Consider the following 20,805-nt stretch of genomic DNA (forward strand, 5'->3'; position numbering starts at 1 on the left):
TGTGACGTAGTGTGGGTACCTTCCTGGTTTTCTGGGGCACCGATGAGTGGTCCTGGTCCCTGGGTCTCGCCTCGGAAGTGCCTCTCTCCGTCGCACAGCCAAGAACCTGTCTCTGCGCGATTCCCTTTCTCTCCGGGACTCCCGTTCATACCCGGACCGGCTCTCTGTGAAATCATCCACCAGCCTCCCAGCTTCCTGGGGGTTCTCCGGACTTCGGTCTTTGAGCCACAGCCTCAGGCTGGGTGTGCATGCTTTATAGAACTGCTCCATCATGATCAGCTTGAGCTGTTCCTCTGCGGTCTGGGCTCCGACTCCAGACACCCACTTGCAGCAATATTGCACCAGGCGGGAGGCCATATCCGCATACGATGGTGGCCCCCTCTGTATCCCCTGGAACTTCTTCCTGTACATCTCGGGGGTCAGCCTGAACTTGTGCAGCAGGGCCTCCTTGACTTGGTTGTAATCCTCTGGCTGTAGGTCTTCCAGCTGATTGAGCACCCCGGCAGCCTCCTGATTCAGAGCGGGGATGAGCTCCTGCAGCCAGTCAGCTGGGGGGACCCGTTGCAGTCCACAGGCCCTCTCAGAGGAGCTGAGGAACCCGTCTATGTTGCCCATGTCCTTCAACTGGGCCACCACGAGCTTCTCCAAGCTTCTGGCCGCCCTGGGCCCTTGGGGCCCGTCCGCACTCGGAGCAGCCGGGGCCCCACCACTTCTCCGCTCTGCCATGACCAGCTCATGCTGTCGCTGCTCTCTACGGTCCTGGACTTCCAATTCCTTCATCTGCAACTGGATTTCTAGTTGCCGCAGCTCCGCTGGGTTGGACCCTCCCCTGGGCGAACTACGGTTTGCAGGGTTCCCCTGGGAGGCTGTCCCATCTCTCCGGTGGGTTCCAGTGCTCCACCCACCCTCAGAGCCTGACACGCTCCCAGGGAGGGTCTGGCTGCTCCCCACTGGAATAGGATCCTAGCCCTGTGACTGGTCATTCTCCTCCAGCCGGGCAATCAGCTGGGCCTTGGTTGCGTTCTGCACAGGCAAGCCTCTCTCTCTGCACAGCTTCACCAGCTCTGCCTTCAAGAGTTGGGCATAGGCCATCTCCCCGCTGGTCCCCTCGGTGCAGACTCAACGGTCTAGTGCTGCTGCGCCCCACGATTCTCAGGAACCGCTTCGCTCTGTCTCCAGCATGCCTGGCTCTAAGGCCCTTGCTTCTACTGCGCTTGTCACTCGCCTCTGGGAGCTCCATCCACAGGTTGCAGAGTATCCCACCCCTGACACCAGTGTGACGGCGCGTTGGGGTTTTCCCATCTCCTGCACCCCCGTAATGGCACGGACAGACTCCACCAGCCAGTAGAATAGAGGGAGTTTATTGCTTCTCCAGGATACAGCACAGCACAGATGTAATCTGGTTACAGGGCAAGCCTAGGATGCCTCAGCCCCCTTGAGATGGGGGAGCCTGGGCCCCTAAATCCCAGCCCGTTGCCTAGGCTGCTTCCTCCATGATACCAGCCAGAAACCTCACTAACTCACTTCCAGCCCTGCCCCTAGCCAGGGCTCCATTCCCCTTCTTCCCATTGTTCCGCTCCCTGGGAGATAACCGGTCAAACAGGTTCGAAGCCCCCTTGCATAATGACTGATCCCCTGCCCTGCTGGGCCATGCTGCAGCCAGCAGCCAATAGAGGTCACTCACAACCCAAGCTTAGCAACCAGCAAGGTACCCACACTACGTCACACAAGGGTGTTAACAGGGGGTCAGAAGAACCCATGAGGTGACAGTGCTGAAATCTGAATTGGATATAGCTACCCGGTCAGCTCTTCCTTTGTGTGATTCTAAGTTAAGGGCTAGAGAGAGCAGGTGCAGTTATCAGAATTACCATGCGTGTAAGAAATATTGCACGTGGGAGTGAATTGGGACCTGGAAATACTGATCATCATGGATCATGAGTAGAAGGGAATATGTATCTAGTCTCGATCAGGGTATTTTTTTCTTTATTTTGATTATTTGGTTTGAACTTCTCTGTCTGAACCCATGCTTTCCCTCCCCATTCACAGTCTAAGAGTTGTGCCCAGAGGTTTTCTCTGTGTTTTAATTTGTTTTACTTAGTTGCTCTGTAACACCTAGCAACCAAGTATGCTTTATCAAGTTTATCTTCTGTTTTGTTAATAAAAATCACTTTTTTAAGGTGATGATTTGATTCTTGTGTCCTGGGATATAACAGAGGGTCTGTGTGTATGAGACTGAGCGGTCAGCTACAAGAGATGGCAGCTTGTTTCTCTCTTTTTTTTTTCAAGCTCTTTTGGGTCAAAAGAGTTTGGGGTCCCCCTGGGGGAGGAATTCAAGTGTACCTCCCCTGCTTTCTTTTTAGGGTAAATCACTCTAGGCAGGACCAATCCCAACTAAATCAACAAAGTCCTGGCTGGGTTGATTTAGTTGGGATTGGTCCTTCCTAGAGCAGGGGGCTGGACTTGATGACCTTCGGAGGTCTCTTCCAGCTCTATGGTTCTATGGTGGCAGTTTTTGGTTTTGTTTTTTCTCAGACCCAGTGCATCTGTGACTCTGGGAAGTTTCTGAAAGCAGAGCCTATAGAGGCAAGGTATTTAAGGTTTCTTGACGGCTCCCATATTCTGTGCTCTGAGTGCCAAGCACTCCTTGACAGCCTAATAAACAGAATTCTGAGCAGGGGCGGCCCGTGGATGTAGGCAACCTCGGCAGTTGCGTAGGGTGCCACGTTTAACACGGCACCCAATGATGACATCACACCATTGAGGGCTATGGAGACAGGGGTGCCGATCGTGCATTCCACCTAGAGTGCCAGTTGCCGGCAGCTCTCCTTGAGCCGCTCGTGATTCTGAGTAATACAGAGGAAAGGGGGTACAAAACTTTTCCTCTGTTCATATCTAAATCAGGTGCAATAGGGAGGGGGGATACACCATTTGAGATGTCATTTCATTTGAGACTGGAGATCACAGTGCAAGTGGTGCACTTGTATATTGACATATACAGCATACTTCACAGTGGGAGAGGAGAACTCTAGGCAAACAATACTATACATCTTTACTATGGGGTCTCAGTGGCAGGGAAAAGAGAGAGTTAAGAACGAGAGTCAGAAAATGAAATTTCCCGCCAAAAATTTTTTACAATTATTTATTTTTAAAAAGACTTAGGTTTTTTTTGTTTTTTTGTCAAAAACTTAAATACTCTTTCAGGCAAATGCAAACACATTAATTTAAAATGGGATTTTTGACAAAAAATGTAAGCACATTCAGAAGTCATTTTGCTTTAATAAAAGTGTTTTGATGGAGTTTCCTCAACTCTGTCAGGGAGTTATGGATGAAAAGTAAGAGTAACCCATCTATGACGATGACAAAAAAGGGAGTTTAGCTGAATTATGAGATGTTGCTAACTACCAAAGATGGTTATAGTGCAAAGGGGAGTTGAGCAAATAAGACCAATACGTAGATGAGGAACAAAGAGAGAAAAATTGACTCAGGCAGAGGAGGATTTGGGAAAAGAAAATGTTCAATGCAGATGGTCACACTGAAAAATGAAATTACATGATCCAGATTCACTCTGAGCATAAGTGCCTTGTGAAGTGCAGAGAAAAGGAAAAATCCTTTTTGCTCCTTTATATTAAATGCTAGCATAGAACAAATATTATTTTTACTTGCTTTTCAGTTACTTGGACCTAATATAATGTATTTGCAGCTTAAGTATTAAATGTAATGTTCTTTTTAAGAATGCAAAACTGTACTCAGTGATCAAGAAACACATATTATGCTTGTCATCACCCAGGCTATATCTACACTACAAAGAAAAGTCAGAAAAAGATACCACAATTTGCGTATCTTTTTTCGCTTTTCTTCTGAAAGAGGCTTTTCCGACAATTGGCACATTGACATGGGGCCAAATGTCGGGGGAAAACCCCTCTTTCAGAACATCCCTTCTTCTTTGTAGAACAAGGTTTACAGGATTGCAGAAAAAACATGTCTGCTTTTCCAAAAATTTTTTGGAAAGCAGACACATTCCTTTTCCTCTGGTATCCCGGAAAAGCTCTGCAGTATAGACATAGAGCTCTGGTAGTCTGAGGCTATCCGAAAAATAAATGGAGAGACAATGCTCAGGCACTAGTCATGCTACAGGAAAATTGAATAGGAAAGAAAACATGTTCATCTAGATAATGAAAATGTCTTCATGATTTCTGGATTCTTAAAACATATGAATGCTAAACTTCCCTAACTAACATGACCAAGAATTGAACAAATTAATCTTTCCATCTGCACTTCATTTATTGAATTTAGTTTCAGCCTTGCACAATTTAAAGCATCACGTCTGAAAAATTTCAAGATCAACTTAAAAATACAAAACTGGCTTCAATATAGTGGAACTTCAGTCACATAAATTTCAGTAAGCCACATACTTTGTATTCCATACACAAATTTGATCACTCTTCTTCATCTGTCAGCACAGATGCAAAGGCAAAGACAGTTCTACAGTGAGATTATAGAGTAGTTCTCTAGTGAGAGAGAAGTGAGTTCTCTAGTGTTACAGTGCAAAGGCCTGAAACAAAATACAGAAAATGTGTTTTAATTAATCTTTTTGGATATTTCTGTGCATCTCTTAAGAGATTTCTCTTCTGAGATTAAGAGGGTCCAATTTTTGATTCAACTTAAACCAGGTTTTATTATCTAAAGGTATATCTACACTACAGCACTATTTCAAATTAACTTAATTCGAAATAGTTAATTCGAATTACGCTAATTCGAAATAACACATCTAGACACAAAAACTATTTCAAAATAGCATTTTGCTATTTCGAAATAGTGCGTCCACACTGAGTGGACCCTGAACCGAACTTAAGGCTGGCCGGAACCAGTGCCAGCAGGGCATCAAGTTAGGGCTTAGTGTGTGGGGCTGCTGCCTGGGACTAACTGAGCTCCGTGCTTAAAGGGACCCAACCCCCACCCAAAACAGACAGTTCTCAGGGTTCCCAGCTTGCTTGTCTACCTCGATGAGGGACAGCAAAGCAGTCCTGTCTTGGAGTGCCCTGAGTGCCCACACTCGGGACACCACAGCACTTGGCCACATGGAGCCAGAGCTGCCCCGGGCATGCCAGTGAATCTCGTGGGGTCATTGCCATCAGCCCGGCTGCACTTGCTGCAGGCTGCCATCCGGGGGGTCCATCGGGGGCTGTCAGGATCCAGGAGTCCCTGAAGAAGAGAGTCCACCCTGAGGAGCCCTCAGGGCCTCCACGGGCCTCCCCACCAGGGACTCGTGCCCCATTCCTCCCTCACGTACTTCCACTTATCCCTCCCTAGCCCCCCTTCCTGATGTCAAATAAAAGACACGTATGTTCAAAAATTGAGACTGGGTTTATTGAACAAAACTGGGGGGGGGGATGGACGTCCGGGGAGACTGGGAAAAGAAGGTGGGAGAGAGAAAGAGAGAGAGGGAGAGGGGAGGGGGAAGCAAGGGGAAGAAGGAGGAGGGGAAGCTCAGGGCTCAGGGCTGGGGGTCTCGCTGGACCAATCTGACTTTCATGCAAACCTGCTCCTGTGTTCGCATGTGGCCTTTGGTGGCCAGGCTGGCAGCTATCCTACCAAAGACAGCCGTGTTCCTCCATCTAGGGCTAAGATCATGGACGTTGGGGGGCATCCCTCCCAAACCTGAATAAGGTCCATGATCTCCACCCTGGACGAGGAAGGCGCCCGCCTTCTCCAGCCCCCGTCAGGCTCCTGAGAGCTGGCAGACTGCTCCTGGGGAGTGGTGGAGGGCTGGCTGCCAGTGGCTTGCTGGCTCATGTTTTGGGTTGGCAGGCTTGGAGCTGGCACACACACTGTGGGCAGGGTCTACCCCTTTAATGGCTCTGGGGCTGGGAGAGAGGAGAGGAAGTTTTCCTGGTTATGCCCAGAGTGGCCACCAGGCCTCCGTGGTAAGGGCTGGAGGCCCCCTATTTTGAATTAAGTGTCTACACAGCACTTAATTCAAAATAGCTATTTCGAATTTGGCGTTATTCCTCGTAGAATGAGGTTTACCAAATTCGAATTAAGGGCTCCGCTATTTTTAATTTATTTCGAAATAGCGGTTTGCCTGTGTAGACGCTATTAAAGTTAATTCGAAATAACTGCTGTTATTTCGAATTAACTTTGTATTATAGACATACCGTAAATTCCATATTGTGTATAAAAAGGCTCTGTTTATATAAAAATTACCGTAAATTAGCGAATATAACACGCATTCAAGTATAACACACACTCATGTATTACCCACAGTTTTTCTATCATGTGTAAAAATATGTATTAGAATACCCGAGGACGTATATAACCTGCAGAGACTTCTGCCGCCTTCATAAAAGAATCTGGTGGTCTTTGATGTGGTTGCCACTTGCCAGCTATAAAGATTGAAGATTACGACGTCATGCAGCCCGATAATACTGGGTCTTGTTATACGAGTAATGAACCAGGGCTGAGGCCGCTGAGCTATAAAAAAAACAATAAGCGCTACCCTATTACCAGTATATCAAACCTACACCAATCACAATGTTTTAGAACTTTTTCAGTTTATAACAAATATAGTCTAAGAAAATATTTTTAAAGATGCAAATGATATACAGCTGATTTTAAACTATCTGTTGTTACATATGCAAAAGAAAATGGCAATAGAGCAGCAGGCAGAAAATTTTCCGTTAATGAAAAGTCTGTTCGCAAGTGGAGAAAAGAAGGTGCTGATTTTATTATGTTGATCTTGTCTTCTTGTAATATGAGTAAAAATAAAATTGCATAAGACATGGACATATGTACCCTGCGGGGGGGGGGGGGGAGGTAAAAGCATGGACAACCTACGGGCTATATTCGCTAATTTACGGTACACCAGTTCAGTAGCTATTGCAAAGCATAGTCATAAATGATTAAAACCAAACTATGATGGTCAAAATAAGTGGGAAATGTAAACTCTGATGTATTATCTATTTTTCTATTGTATTTTTCTGCTTGTTAATTCTCACAGTTTAGTAGCCTGTACTGGGCTTCTACTGTACTTCTACAGGGATATTGTAATATGTATATCAAACATGGAAGTACAAGTATATACTGTACCTTGTTTTACCTGTAAGGAACACACACCTGACAAAAGGCAATCTTCACATCCAGGGTAGGTTCACTGCAGTAGTACAAGAAATGGCGGCTCATAAATACCTGCAATTTAAAAAAAAAAGGGGGGGGGTGAGGGAGTCAAAATCATATGCCTGTTGCTGATTTGGAACTACATTTACCGTTCAAAAAACCCATAGAGCCTTCAATGCAACCTAGCTTAGTAGTAACTTGAAATCATTAGATACAAGTCTGCCCTTCATGCCATCCAACACAATCTGCAATTTCCTACACCAGCAGGTGTGAAATTGAGCCCTTGAAGTTCAGAGGCTAGAACTGCAGGTTGGCCCAACATGAGAGATTCTATGGTTCCTCCTGCAACTCCTACTACTTATCTTAGCTCTAGTGCGGCATTCTGTAATTCCAACACATAGAACTACAAAAAAGTGCACAAGGAAAGGGCTGCAGGTTGCAGACCACGTGGTTTTGAGAAAATTCATAACAAAAGGGCACTGAGGTCATCTTGCCAGGTGTAACCTAAAGCCAGAGTGTGGCTCAAATGTAACAAACAGGCAGTTGGAATTATAGTTGCTGGTCTAGGGCCAGTTATCATACAGAAACTCAGTACAGGCAGTCCCCGGGTTACGTACCAGATAGGGACTGTAGGTTTGTTCTTAAGTTGAATCTGTATGTAAGTCGGAACTGGCGTCCAGATTCAGCCGCTGCTGAAACTGATCAGTTTCAACAGCGGCTGAATCTGGACGCCAGTTCTGACTTACATACAGATTCAACTTAAGAACCCCAGGTGTCCCCAAGTCAGCTGCTGCTGAAACTGATCAGCTGCTGAAACTGACCAGCAGCGGCTGAATCAGGACGCCTGGGGCAGAGTAGCTGGGGTGCTGCCGGGTTGGTCCAGGTTGACAAACAGGATTTTTCCATCTCTGTCCCTCTCGCACACATGTTTCAATTACTTTTCCTGCCAGTTCCGTCATAACTCTTCCAAAATATTGTCACCTCATACCCACAATGGGGGTGTACACTCACAAGCATGACACAAGGGCAATATAAAAGGAATAAGGCTTCAGTTAAACATTTACCTACTTTTCTTTTAGAAATGGATCAAAGAGGTAAAGTTCAGTTTTGATCCCAGCTTTTCCAAAGTTCAGAGATGTTTGGTTTTGTCATGTCCCATTGAAGACTTACAGGCTAACTGAAACATTTAGGGCTAATCTAGACTATGCTAAAGTGTTGAAAGAGGACATGCAAATTCTGCAGGAGCTTTCGAAAGTGAAAGTAGTCTCAAGATGCGTTTTTTTGGCAACCCCCCCTTTCCGAAAAGCCGCTTTTCCTCAAAAAATCAGGTTTACACAGGTTTTTGAAAAAGGGAGGTGCCAAAAAAAAAAAGCATAGTCTAGATGAGCCCCTAGATCTGCATCGAGCACTGTTTCTTCAGGTGTCAACTTTTGAGTGAAATAGAGAAAATTTGATCAGGACTGTAGAATACCCCTAAGTCCTTTACCCACAGCGCTCACCATAGGAGAGAAAAGGACAAGACTGGCTGGATAGACTCACACACACACACAGGTCTGAGGCCTATTCCATGAAAGAGTGCAATACATAGTTCAAAATGCCTTATCTGTGCGTGCCCCAGGGTGTGTTTGTGAGAGGGGGGGGTGCCAGCCCACTCTGCCACTGACTTGGTTATTGAACCTTGGAAAAACATTTAGGCCCAAATTTCCAATCATGGGGCCCATGGTGAGGTGCTGACCTCCTTAGCAGGGACCTAGCTGGGGGGGCTGGTTCCCCGAGGTGCTGAGCACCCTCAGCTCCCTGAATAATTGATGGGCTTACAGCAGCACAGAGCAAGTGTCATCGAACCATTCCTATCAGCTGGAGCCCTGGGAGCAGTCTCTGGAGTGGCGGGGCAAAGTCGCTCCACTGGTCAGTCTGGACACCCTTGCTCATTAAGGCTGGGCTGATCTGCTCTGTTGGCAGAGCTAAGGTGGAGGGGTTGGAGTCGGAGATCTCCTTCCACTCACTCTCACAAACGATTCCTAGTGTGATTCGAGCTTCCTTCCCAGTTTGGTTGCCAGGGCCCAGACTGTCTGTCTAACCCCCTCTTCCCGCTCTCTGCTTTTGGGTCTTTCGAAAGTGAAAGTAGTCTGGACATGGTTTTTTTTCTAAAAAAAAAAAAAAAAAAAAACCCTTTTCGAAAAACTGCGTAAACCTCTTTTTTAAGGAAGACCAGTTTTTTGAAAAACATGTCCAGACCGCTTTTATTTTTGAAAGACCCGCTTTCAAAAAAGTGATAGGAGGAAGATATGCAAATTCCTGCAGAATTTGAGTATCCTCTTTAAAAAAAAAAGTAGTTTAGACGTACCCTAAGGGCGCATATTAATAAATCTAAGATTAGAATCAAACACCAAGTTGCTGGTACATCTAATTTGCTTCTAAATGTTTTGGAAGAATTTGTGGCCCAGATTTTCCCATCCATGGTAAAAACTAGCAAAGGGTCATTGTTTCCCTTGTGAAACTGTACATCTCATTAAGGGGCAATCAGAGGGATTTGTTTTCTCAAGGAAAAGTTTCCCTAGCCCTGGAAGATCCCCTGGGATCCACAGGAGGCCAGGACCACATTCCCAGAGGACCTGAAACCCACAGTCACTTTGGCCCTTACCCAGTTCCCTTGTAACATGGTTACATTGCAGCCATGCTACCAGGGACTCTCCTTGACTACAGCAGCTTCCAGAAACAGGGGATTATCTTCCATGAGCATAAAGGATAAAGTGGAAATGATGTGCTTCCCTCATTCCAACTCTTCTTCCTTGGGATGCATGGAGCATTGGAAGTTTAATTTTGTAGGGTCATCTGAAACCCTTCCACGTGGAGGAAAGAAAACCCATGCACAGAGGCACTCTATATGCAAATCAAGAGAGGAACATCCTGGGTTTATTTAGGCATATCTGCTATTATAAGTATTCAGATTTCCCACATATTTAGACCCCCAGTTCAGAACAGGACATAAACCCATGCCTGAATGTTTTGTTGAATTGGGTTCTGAGAGAACAGACAAGTTCATGTTTTCACCAATACCCCAAAAGTTCAATTTTTAAATTAGAGTTTAGTACTATAACAATAGAAAATTGTTAATGCTGCTATTTCTAGAGATTAGGAGATTGGTAGGAAGTCTGAGACATTAAAAGCCTCTGAGAAGTGAAATCTACAAGTAGATAAACATATCATGCTATATATTAACAATATAGAAGAGGGATGTATATGTCTCCATTAAACCTATGCTATCACTATTTTTAAATATCTGGCAAAGCGATGAAAACATTTATTAATTAGGTAAAACATTAGATTAAATCCCAGCAAGAAGAATTTATCTTTGACTAAGAAATCTTACAGTAAAATAAAAAAAATAGTACAGTATAGTAAAGTCTTTAAAAATTATTGTTTCACTAGTCTAATTCCTAAATCGAGCTGTTGGAGCAGGAATGTTAAGAGAGAAGGAGCTTAGAAGTAGTAATGAAATATAAATGGCTTAGAGAAAGTATTCAGTATATAGAAAGAGTAAACCAAGTGCAAAGGCAGAGAACTTTGAAGTAGATTTACTGAGAGCATGTCTACACTAGGAAATTATTTTGAAATAATTAAATTCTCTTGAGGTCCCTTCCAGTCCTAGTATTCTATGATAAATTCAAAATAATAACTCCTGAAATTAAGGATGTGAATATCTAGTTGACACAGTAGTTGCCATAGTCGACACAGCAGTTGCCTCTATCAGTAAGCAGCAGCACCATGTGGAGCCTAGGGTTAGCTGAGAATTTCCCCGCTGACCCTGGGCTCCATGCAGCGCTGCTGCTTTGAAATGCCGTGGGGAGCATGGGACCAATAGGGGACTGCTTGAGTCCCCAACTGGCTCTGTGCTCCCCCGCCCAGCGCTTTTCGCCTTTGAAGTGTGGTAGAGGCACCTTATCGACTAATTGAATAGTTGATGTAAATTGCATCAACTATTTGATTAGCCAAGTAATCTAAACTTAACATCCCCTACCTGAAATAACAAAATCAAAATAGTGTATTCTCACTATGGCGAAGCCTTGAAATTAGTTTGAGGCAGAATCTGTTAATATGGACATGCTACTTCAACTTAGAGCCGTAGGAAGCACTGGGGAGTAATTACTTCAAATTACTCTGAAAAGTAAAGTAATTACTCTGCAAAGTAAAGTAATTACTTCAAATTACTCTCCAGATCAGCGGCACAGCCATGGGTACATGCATGGCCCCACAGTATGCTAATATCTTTATGGCTGACCTAGAACAACGTTTCCTCAACTCCCGACCCCTTTTACCCCTTCTCTACTTACGCTACATCGATGACATCTTTATGATCTGGATGCATGGCCAAGAAACACTGGAGACATTCCACAGAGATTTCAACAACCTACACCCCACCATCAACCTCAGCCTGGACCATTGTACACGAGAGATCCATTTCCTGGATACCACAGTACAAATCAACAATGGAAAATTAGACACCACCCTCTACAGAAAACCCACTGACTCGTACAGTTACCTACATGCTTCCAGCTCCCATCCAGAACACACCATACGATCCATCATCTATAGCCAAGCCCTTCGATACAACCGCATCTGCTCTAATCCCACTGATAGAGACCAGAAACTTCAGGATCTCTACCAAGCATTTATAAACCTCAGCTACCCACCCGGAGAAATAAAAAAGCAAACTGAAAGAGCCAGACGAATACCTAGAAACCATCTACTTCAAGACAGACCCAAGAAAACCAACAATAGAACACCACTTGTCATCACCTACAACCCCCAACTTAAACCTGTTCAACACATTATCAATAAACTACAGCCTATACTGGAACAGGATACCAAACTCCCAGAGGCTCTGGGAGACAGACCCATAGTCTCCTATAGACAACCACCCAACCTCAAGATGATTCTTACCAACAACCACAGGACATACCACACTAATACCAACCCTGGTACCTTCCCTTGCAACGAACCCCGTTGCCAGCTTTGTCCACATATTCACTCTGCTGATACCATTATTGGACCTAACCAAGTGAGTTATAAGATCAAGAACACATATTCCTGTGCATCTAGAAATATAATTTATGCTATCGTGTGCCGAAAGTGTCCGTCTGCTATGTACATTGGACAAACGTCTCAGACACTTCGCCAAAGGATCAATGCCCACAAAACAGATATTAGACAGGATCACAAAGAAAAAACAGTTTCTTGCCATTTCAACCAGAAAGGACATTGTCTCAACGACTTAATTACCTGCATCCTGCTTCAAAAGCCTTTTAAGACTGCACTTGAAAGAGAATCCTCTGAACTGGTATTCATGCTAAAATTCGACACTTTACGCCGGGGTCTTAACAAAGACATTAATTATCTTACCCATTACAAAGATAGCTTCCCCAATTATCACCTCTAATATCATTAGCTCACAGACATTTACCCTCCCCCCCCCCCCGCTTCTGTTCTGAAATTTGATTTGTCCTTTTCATATGTGTTCATTTTTTTAACTGTATCCTTTGGTATATATGGTTGTGACTATTTTCTTCCACTATTTGATCTGAGGAAGTGGGTCTGGCCCACGAAAGCTCATCATCTAATAAACCATCTTGTTAGTCTTTAAAGTGCTACATAGTCCTGTATTTTGTTTCAGCTACACCAGACTAACACGGCTACATTTCTATCACTATTCTGCTAAGTAGTTATTTCAAAATAGCAGCAGTGGAGCATCCACACTAATGCTATTAGTTCAAAATAAACATTATTCTCCAAGGAAAACAGGAGTTCAGTTTTTTAAATAACCAGCCTGTTATTTCAAAATAATGGGCTTGGTAGTGTGGACGCTTTGCTTATTATTTTGAAATATGGGGGATTCTTTCAAAATAACTCCCTAGTTTAGACCAGGGCTTAGTGATTAGAGAATAAGAAGTAAGAATAAGAAATTGATTACTTCTAATTCTGGTTCTGCTGCTGGCTTCTGTGTGATTTTAGGCAACTCATTCTGAGCCAAATTTTCAAGTCTCAGCATTTAGATACCCAGCCATTGACCCCAAAGATATAATATTGACTGGGGATAAGTACCTGCAACTGTTGTTTATTCCAGCTGGTTCACTCTACATTTAACAGTAAGGACTGAAATGTTAAGTTGGGGACTCTAAAAACAGAATCACCCATTTTACAAATTAGAATGATCGGAGAGATTATCTGTCCTTGAAGAATTTCTACACAACAGTGTGATTCCCAGCTTGGGCAGACATACACACATCAGTTCTGGGCAAGCTACTATGCTAAAAATAGCACTGTGGCTGCAGCAGTTTGGGTTACTCACCTGAGTACAACCTCATCAGATTCCCTGCATGCATACTGCATGCAAACAGCTAACCTCAGCCACCACAGGAGCTACAGGTATCACACTAGATTGTAGCCTTAAAGATTAGCTCCTCTCCATTTACCAATTGTAAAATTAAAGTTTTAAGAGTCTGTCTATAGTGCAATCCCAGGGTGTGGCTGCAGCTGCTGCTTGTGTAGATATACTCCAGCTACCTTTAAGCTCGCTGCCTTAGGTACTAGAGTTGTTAATCTACAGCAGCAGCATAAACTTCAATACATGCTAGTTGGTTGAGGTTCTAGACAAGCTGCCTGAGTCAGAATCTGTGCTACTGTACTTTCACTGCTCTGGAACCTAAGCTAGCTAAATTAAAGTTATTTTAGGCATTTCTACACATGCTGAAACCACCCCATTGTTGCAGTGTAGACAGTGCCAAATTAAGAAGACTAAAAGCAGAGGTAAGAAGCTTTTGCTGAATTCCTTCCATAGGTCTGTCAATCTATTAATTTGTTTTTAATATGCTCTGCTTTGCGTGCTTCTTCTTGTTAAATGAAGCTGGGTTAAAAGACCTGCAAAAAGAGGATATAGTTTTGCCCTCTCAATGGCATTCTTCTTAATTGCCCGAAGTTTTAGGGAATGAAGATTTTTAGAAAAAAATTATTTATTTTATTTTTTTAAGACCGATCTTGCAAAGTTGTTAGTCTGATTTTCATGCATGCTAAGCACTAACACAAAAACAGCAGTCAGTGGATACTAGGAGTGCATAGAACCTCTTAGAACCAGACTCATAAAACTTTACCATATCAAAGAGAAAAATACACTTGCCTGCCCACAATCAGAGTTCTTGGGGATGATCACAATTAATTAGTAATATTTCATTCATTCTAGATGAGCAAAAGTTTACAAGGTTGTTACTGTTTTTGTTCGTTTGGTTGTTTGGTTTTTTGTACACCTACTGTGAGCTTTATGGGGTTTTCATACTGAAGTTCAGCCTCATTACTCAACCTTGCATGCTGGAGAGCAAGGAATTAACTCCTTTGCTAGACGCCCATAGGGTTGTCAGACCATATGACCCTCCTTTCAAGATATTTCTTATAACCACTCAGAACTTTTATTTATATAGCACACTTTTCTAATGTAGAAACCTTTTGTCCTTGAAAAATTCACTGTACTTAGAATATTTATTTCATCAGATTATTTACAATCTGTAAAAAGCTCTTCGTTTTGACATGTAATAAACTCACGCATGGAATTTTTTAAAAATCCCATCACACAATCATAGAATCATAGGACTGGAAGGGACCTCGAGAGGTCATCGAGTCCAGCCCCCCGCCCTCAAGGCAGGACCAAGCTCCGTCTACACCATCCCTGACAGATGTCTATCTAACCTGTTCTTAAATATCTCCAGAGAGGGAGATTCCACCACCTCCCTTGGCAATTTAAATCATTAAAGTCTTCTTCATGAAAAACACAGTATGATGTATTTCTCAGGTGAATACAGAACTAATCAGTTTAAAATAAAAAATGTCTTTTAATTGTGCTGAAACTCATTCCCCATTATATATTGAGGCCCTCTTTGCTTTGATAGTTAGGACAATTTGAAGATTTAAAAAAGGTCCCATTTTCAGTAATAAAGGAGTGTTCCAATGTAAAGAAGAAAAATAATTGTTTACTGTTTTATACAAATTCATTGCTAGCTATCAATTACAGAGTCCTTCTTGTATCATTTGCTGTAATGAGTAAGCACTCAAACTTCTATTCTCAGCTTTTTAATGTTAAAAAACCCCTCATACTTAATCCCTCAGGAACTTTAAAAAATAAAAAGAAAGGCCTGATTAAGCAGTCCTTCCAGGAAAAAAAATTTCCACTGAAGCCGATGGAAATTCCTCCTGAGTAAGGATTGGAGAAGAGGATATTATGGTCTAATGCAGCAGTTCTCAAACTTTTTGGGCTCCGGAGCCCTTTAGATGCGTAAAAATGTGTGCGGAGCTCCAGCGGTCCACTGATTGTATGTGTTGTACCTATCGATGTTTCCAGATTCTCAAACCGTTCTCCGCGGAGCCCCAGGGTTCCGTGAGACATCTCCATGGGCTCCGCGAGGTTGACAAACACTGGTCTAATGGATCAGACACCGGAGTGAAGCCCATGGGACACGTGTCCAAGGGTGGATATAGGGCAGGGAGAGCAGAGTGGCCGCCCCTGGCCCCGCGCTTCAAGAAGCCCTGCGCATGCACCATAGCACCACCGCACATGCGCCGTGGCAAAGGGGGGCCCCGTGAAATTGTGCTACATTGGGCCCCGCAAAATGGTCATCTGCCCCTGCCTGTGTCTGTTATTGGTGGTCAGTGTGACCTTGGGCAAGTCACTTCAACTATCTGTGACTCTGTTTTCCTCCCAGTCTGTAGATTGAGAGCTCTTATGGGCAAGGGACTGTCTCTTGCTATGCTTTGGTCAGTGCCTAGCACAATAGGGTGCTGATTTTGTTTGAAGTCTCTATGCCCTACAATCATAATAAGGCCAAAACTTTTATTGACTGGGGCAGTGGGTAGAGCTTTGCTTTAGGGAGGGGGTTCCCAAATGATCTCTTCCCTAGGAAAGGGTTTATTTTATATTTTATTCACTTGGATGGTGGTCGCAAGAAATCCATCTTCGTCTTTTTGGATCTCAGGGGGACTGAGATCAAACAAGTTTGTCTCTGGAAGTCACAGACAGATTTTACAGAGTTTATTCTACTAGCCAGCTCCCCATCTCTACATTCAGAGTATCAGGTTGGGGATTTGAGCCACGACAGCCCCAAAGTTGAAATTCTAATTAATGCTGGTCATTATTAAAATGACTGTCTGTAGAGCACAAATGGGATTCTTCTGCTGTCTATATTTCATTGGCAGGTTGGGGAATTGAGCCATGACAATTGTAGAATGCTGTTACTGAATCTCATTTCATTTTTGTATACAGAAAAGCAAAGAGGTAAGGAATATATCAAAGATTTTATGGAGATGACAACTGTAGCTCCATAGACAAGATTGAATTTGGTTTGCACACAATATACTATATAAACACAATTGACTTTTATTAAGCAGGATTCACATGATGAACTTTCATAGCCATTAATTTTCTTCCCTTCCAAAGTTATTTATGCATGAGCTAGGCCTGCCTTTCTCACCTGTAACATTCCATTCTTAACATCCACAGTAAAGTCACAGCTATTTCAGTATAACGTACTTTATTATTAATGTCAGTATAAGCCACGAAAGATAAGACATTAAAAAAATGTAAAGCATACATCGAGACTGTGTGCAAAAACTGTACATTAAGCTTCAGATGAATTAATTTCTCAATCAACTCAGTATTTGTTTGATTCAATAACTGTAGAAAGTCAACCTTTCATAAAAAGTTCAATCTACAGCAGGGGTGGGCAACATTTTTTTATGGGAGGCCACTCCAAGATTTTGGAAAGTGGTTGAGGGCTGCACTCTTCCATGATATTAATGGAGGTGATACGTGGGTCTGGAATGGAGCTTTGGTGCAGAAGGGAGCTTAGGGTAAGGGACTGGGGTGCAGGAGGGGCACTGGGTTCTGGGAGGGAGTTGGGATGAAGCAGGCGGTTGTGACCAAGGGCAGGGGACTGGAATGCTGGGGTTTGGGATATGATCTAGGGTAGGAGGGGATTGTGATCTGGGGCAGGAGATTGGGGTACCAGATCTTGGAGGGAGTATGGGTGTAAGAGGAGTACAGAGGGTTTGGGTATGTTGAGTGGTGGGGAGGGAGGAAAGAGTCGGGGCAGGAAAGGGCTGGGGTGCCAGAAGCAGGCTGTGGCTAAGAGACTTACTTGCCAGCTGCCAAACTAGCCTGCCTGCCTGCAGAGCTTAAAATGTTTCCCAGCCAGCCTGCTTGCCTAGCCATGAGCTTTGTGAAAAATTGAGCCCAGGAGAGGAGGCGTGATTCTTCTTAGCTGCCTTTTATTCTAACAAGCAGCTCCCATTGGCTGGCTTCTGCCAGAAACCAGCCAATGGGAATGTGATGGGGCCGGGTGGCTCCTAAAATCCCCTCCCTCCAGTTTTAGAACAGAAACTGAGCCCTGCAGCAGTCTTTCTGCTGGGCACACAGGGCTGGGAAGCCTGCCTGGGGCTTTCCATGGGTGTCTCGGTGGGCCGCATCCGGCCCAAAGGCCGTATTTTGCCCAGGCCTGATCTACAGTATTCATGATTTCATATGCATTCTAGGGGAATAAACTTATGACACACTGGAAAAATCAGTAAAAACTGTTTACTTCTGATAAATGTCGGTGATAAAATTTCCTCAAGATATATAATGAACAACATTTTTAAAACCCTCTAAAACACAATCTCCACACATAATACAAACTCAGTTTCATTTCCTTCCAAGTATATATGTTTTGCATTTTATTACTGGTGGAAATGACATAAATTCCACAATTTATAGATAAAAGCATTAGACTGCAATATCAATGAAAGATGCATTTGAAATACTTTACCCATATTTAACACACACAAGTTTATTACAGTAATGACTACAAGTCTTTCTGAGTCAGTTACACAGAACCAGTGAGTATATCCTGGAATCAAACAGACCCATCTGATCCCAAGGAGCTAATAATATAAATACTTCTGCTGCTAGCCTTCTTGTGCATCTACTGAGCTGTAGCAATTCTATTAATATAGTCAAGAAAAGCTGATATCACTGAAATATTATCCTCTAATGGTTACGATCAACTGCACGGGTGTCCTCACTGTGCTCTATTCAGATGCACTCAAAGAACAGCAAGTCAATTTTTTTCTGTTTTATTTTTGTCACTGTGGTACAGAACAGCTAACAGACAAATCATATAATATTATAGTCAGACTCTGATTATTGATACCCTAGGCTGTGTCTATACTGCAAAGTTCTACTGGAAAAAGATATGCAAATTGCAAACCGCAATTTGCCTATCTTTTTCTGCTTTTCTTCTGAAAGAGGCCAAATGTCAAAAAGACTATCTACACTGGGCCAAATGTCAGAAAAAAAGCCTCTTCCGGAACATCCCTTCTTCCTCTGAAGGTTTAAAGGGAATGCTGAAAAGTCCGCTTTTCCAAAATTCAGAAAAGCAGGCTCGTTCCTTGGACTCTGCAGTCTAGATGTACCCCTACTTAGCTGAAATTCTTGGTTATCCAAAAGACAGAGAGTCCTGTAAAGTCTGCTGATTGCTCCAGCTGGGTTTCCATAAGGCCAGTCTGATGAAGGTAGACAAGAAAGAAAACCCAGTCAGTTCTGTCAAGGCAAGCATGTACAATAATCAGGGCAAAGCTTGCCTGTAAGGAAGACAAAATTTTCTCAGTGTCTGGACAAAGGCCATATTCACAGAAAATTTTGGGATAATTAGTAATTTGTACTTTTGTGGCACCTTCATGTATCTCAATGTATTTTGCAAGGGATGACAACTATAACAACTATGATTCTACAGAATAGGAAGAGGAGCTAAATCCAATAATATTGATTACAAGCGCTCATGTTGGATTTGCTGGTCATTCATGACTGAAGAAGCCCTGACTGCTGTCACTGAACACCACTGGACTCAGGTAACTCATTCTCCAGTAAGCAGAAATACAGCAACACAGAAGTGAACTTTAATGCAGAGATACTTTATCATAGGGTTTCTTGTTTATAAATTAGTTACATGAATTATTATTACTAGTCTTTTTAAAAAGAATTTGCAGATCATTATTAACTGCTTCCCTTTGTTGAGATACTGATTTCTTTGTTCCCAAACCAATATCAAATCACTGCATTAGAACTTTTGAAATAATGCTTCATGCAAAGAAACTGTATGACAAGAGCTGGAGATGTGACCCTTCATTGCTGAGTATGAAGGAGCTTACTGACCCAAGTGGATGAAAGATTAAAATTCTCCATCAGACACATTCATTGGAAGAATATAATTCTTCAATTAAATAAGAAACTCCGGTTGTAAATGAATTGCTAATGAAAAAATGCATTTGAACTACTGGAGAAGAGATGATTAGGAGAAAACCATCTATACAGGCAAACCAATAGTTTGAAAATGCAACACATATTTTGGTGGATCTTGGGTACATTGTTCCTCAATCCTGCAAGACATGGAGCTCCTCTGGGTCCTCCTCCTCCTCCTCCTAGTGAAATAGTTTTTCCTGCTATCCAATCTAGAGCTGCCCCACTGAAACTTGAGACCATTGCTCCTTGTTCCACTGTCACTACTGAAAACAGCTTCTCTCCATCCTCTTTGGAACCTCTCTTCAGGAAGCTGAAGGCTGCTGTCAAATTCCCCCTCACTCTTCTGAGCCTAAATAAGCCCAAATCCCTCAGCCTCTCCTCTTAGATCATGCGCTCCAGCTCCCTAATCATTTTAGTTGCTCTCCACTGGACTTTCTCCATCCTTTCTGTAATGGGGGCCTAGAATTGGACCCAGTACACCAGATGTAGCCTCACCAGTGCTGAATAAAGGGGAATAATCACTTCCCTATATCTGCTGTCTAAGTATAATGGGGTGGCACTCCCCTCCTGTGAGCACTCCCATCTGACCACGTGCATGTGCCTGCACTGTCTTTTTTAAAAGCCTTTTTGGGTCCTCAGCCCTCTGGACAAGTCACACAGTCTTCTGTGAGTCACTCAAAACCCCTTCTAGGGTACATGCCTAACAGGGGCCCATCCTGGTGCCCTCTGCTAGTGTCCCTCTTGTGTCTCAGGGTACGTCTACACTGCATCCCTAGTTCGGACTAGGGATGCAAATGGAGACGATCGAAGTAGTTATTGAAACGGGGATTTAAATATCCCACGCTTCACTAACATGATCTCACCAGCGCGCCAGGAAGTGCGTGCCGGGACGCGTTAGTTCAGACTAAAGCCCTTAGTCCGAACTAACATTACTCCTCAAAAAATGAGGAGTAACGTTAGTTCGGACTAAGGGCTTTAGTCCGAACACGTCCTGGTGCGCACTTCCTGGTTCCAATCAGCTGTGATTCAAACTAGCACGCTGGCGAGATCATGTTAATGAAGCGCGGGATATTTAAATCCCCGCTTCATTAACTACTTCGGTTGTCTCCATTTGCATCCCTAGTCCGAACTAGGGATGCAGTGTAGACGTATCCTCAGTTTGTTTCCCCACTCAGAAGAGAGTGGTGCTTCCATGGCTTCTCTTCCAGGAAACAGTTCCTTCCTCCTAGATTAGAACTTTACCTCCATTCATCATAGTCCCACTTGGAGCACTCCATAGTGATGCTGCTCCCTCAGCCAGTCACCCCCTGTCTCCATGCCTTCAAGGCTCAACAGACACTGAACTAATTCTGGTCCTGCAACTTCTTTTATAGCTA

General features: G+C 43.5%; 1 protein-coding gene across 5 annotated transcripts in view; it reads right to left on the bottom strand.

Moving 5' to 3' along the window:
- Positions 1–20,805, bottom strand: part of MAPK10 (mitogen-activated protein kinase 10) — a 261,308-nt gene that overhangs the window by 116,737 nt on the left and 123,766 nt on the right. For 4 of the 5 annotated variants that reach the window (XM_075929539.1, XM_006115341.4, XM_006115340.4 and 1 more), the window contains exon 3: positions 7,114–7,185. In XM_075929539.1, coding sequence (XP_075785654.1) covers positions 7,114–7,179 — 66 coding nt within the window. In that variant the 5' untranslated portion in view covers positions 7,180–7,185. Of the gene's footprint in view, positions 1–7,086; positions 7,186–20,805 lie in introns of all 5 variants that reach the window. The other variant, XM_075929540.1, reaches the window with a different exon arrangement.

Source organism: Pelodiscus sinensis, chromosome 5 (genome assembly GCF_049634645.1).
Source record: "Pelodiscus sinensis isolate JC-2024 chromosome 5, ASM4963464v1, whole genome shotgun sequence".
NCBI classification, from domain to species: Eukaryota; Metazoa; Chordata; order Testudines; family Trionychidae; genus Pelodiscus; species Pelodiscus sinensis.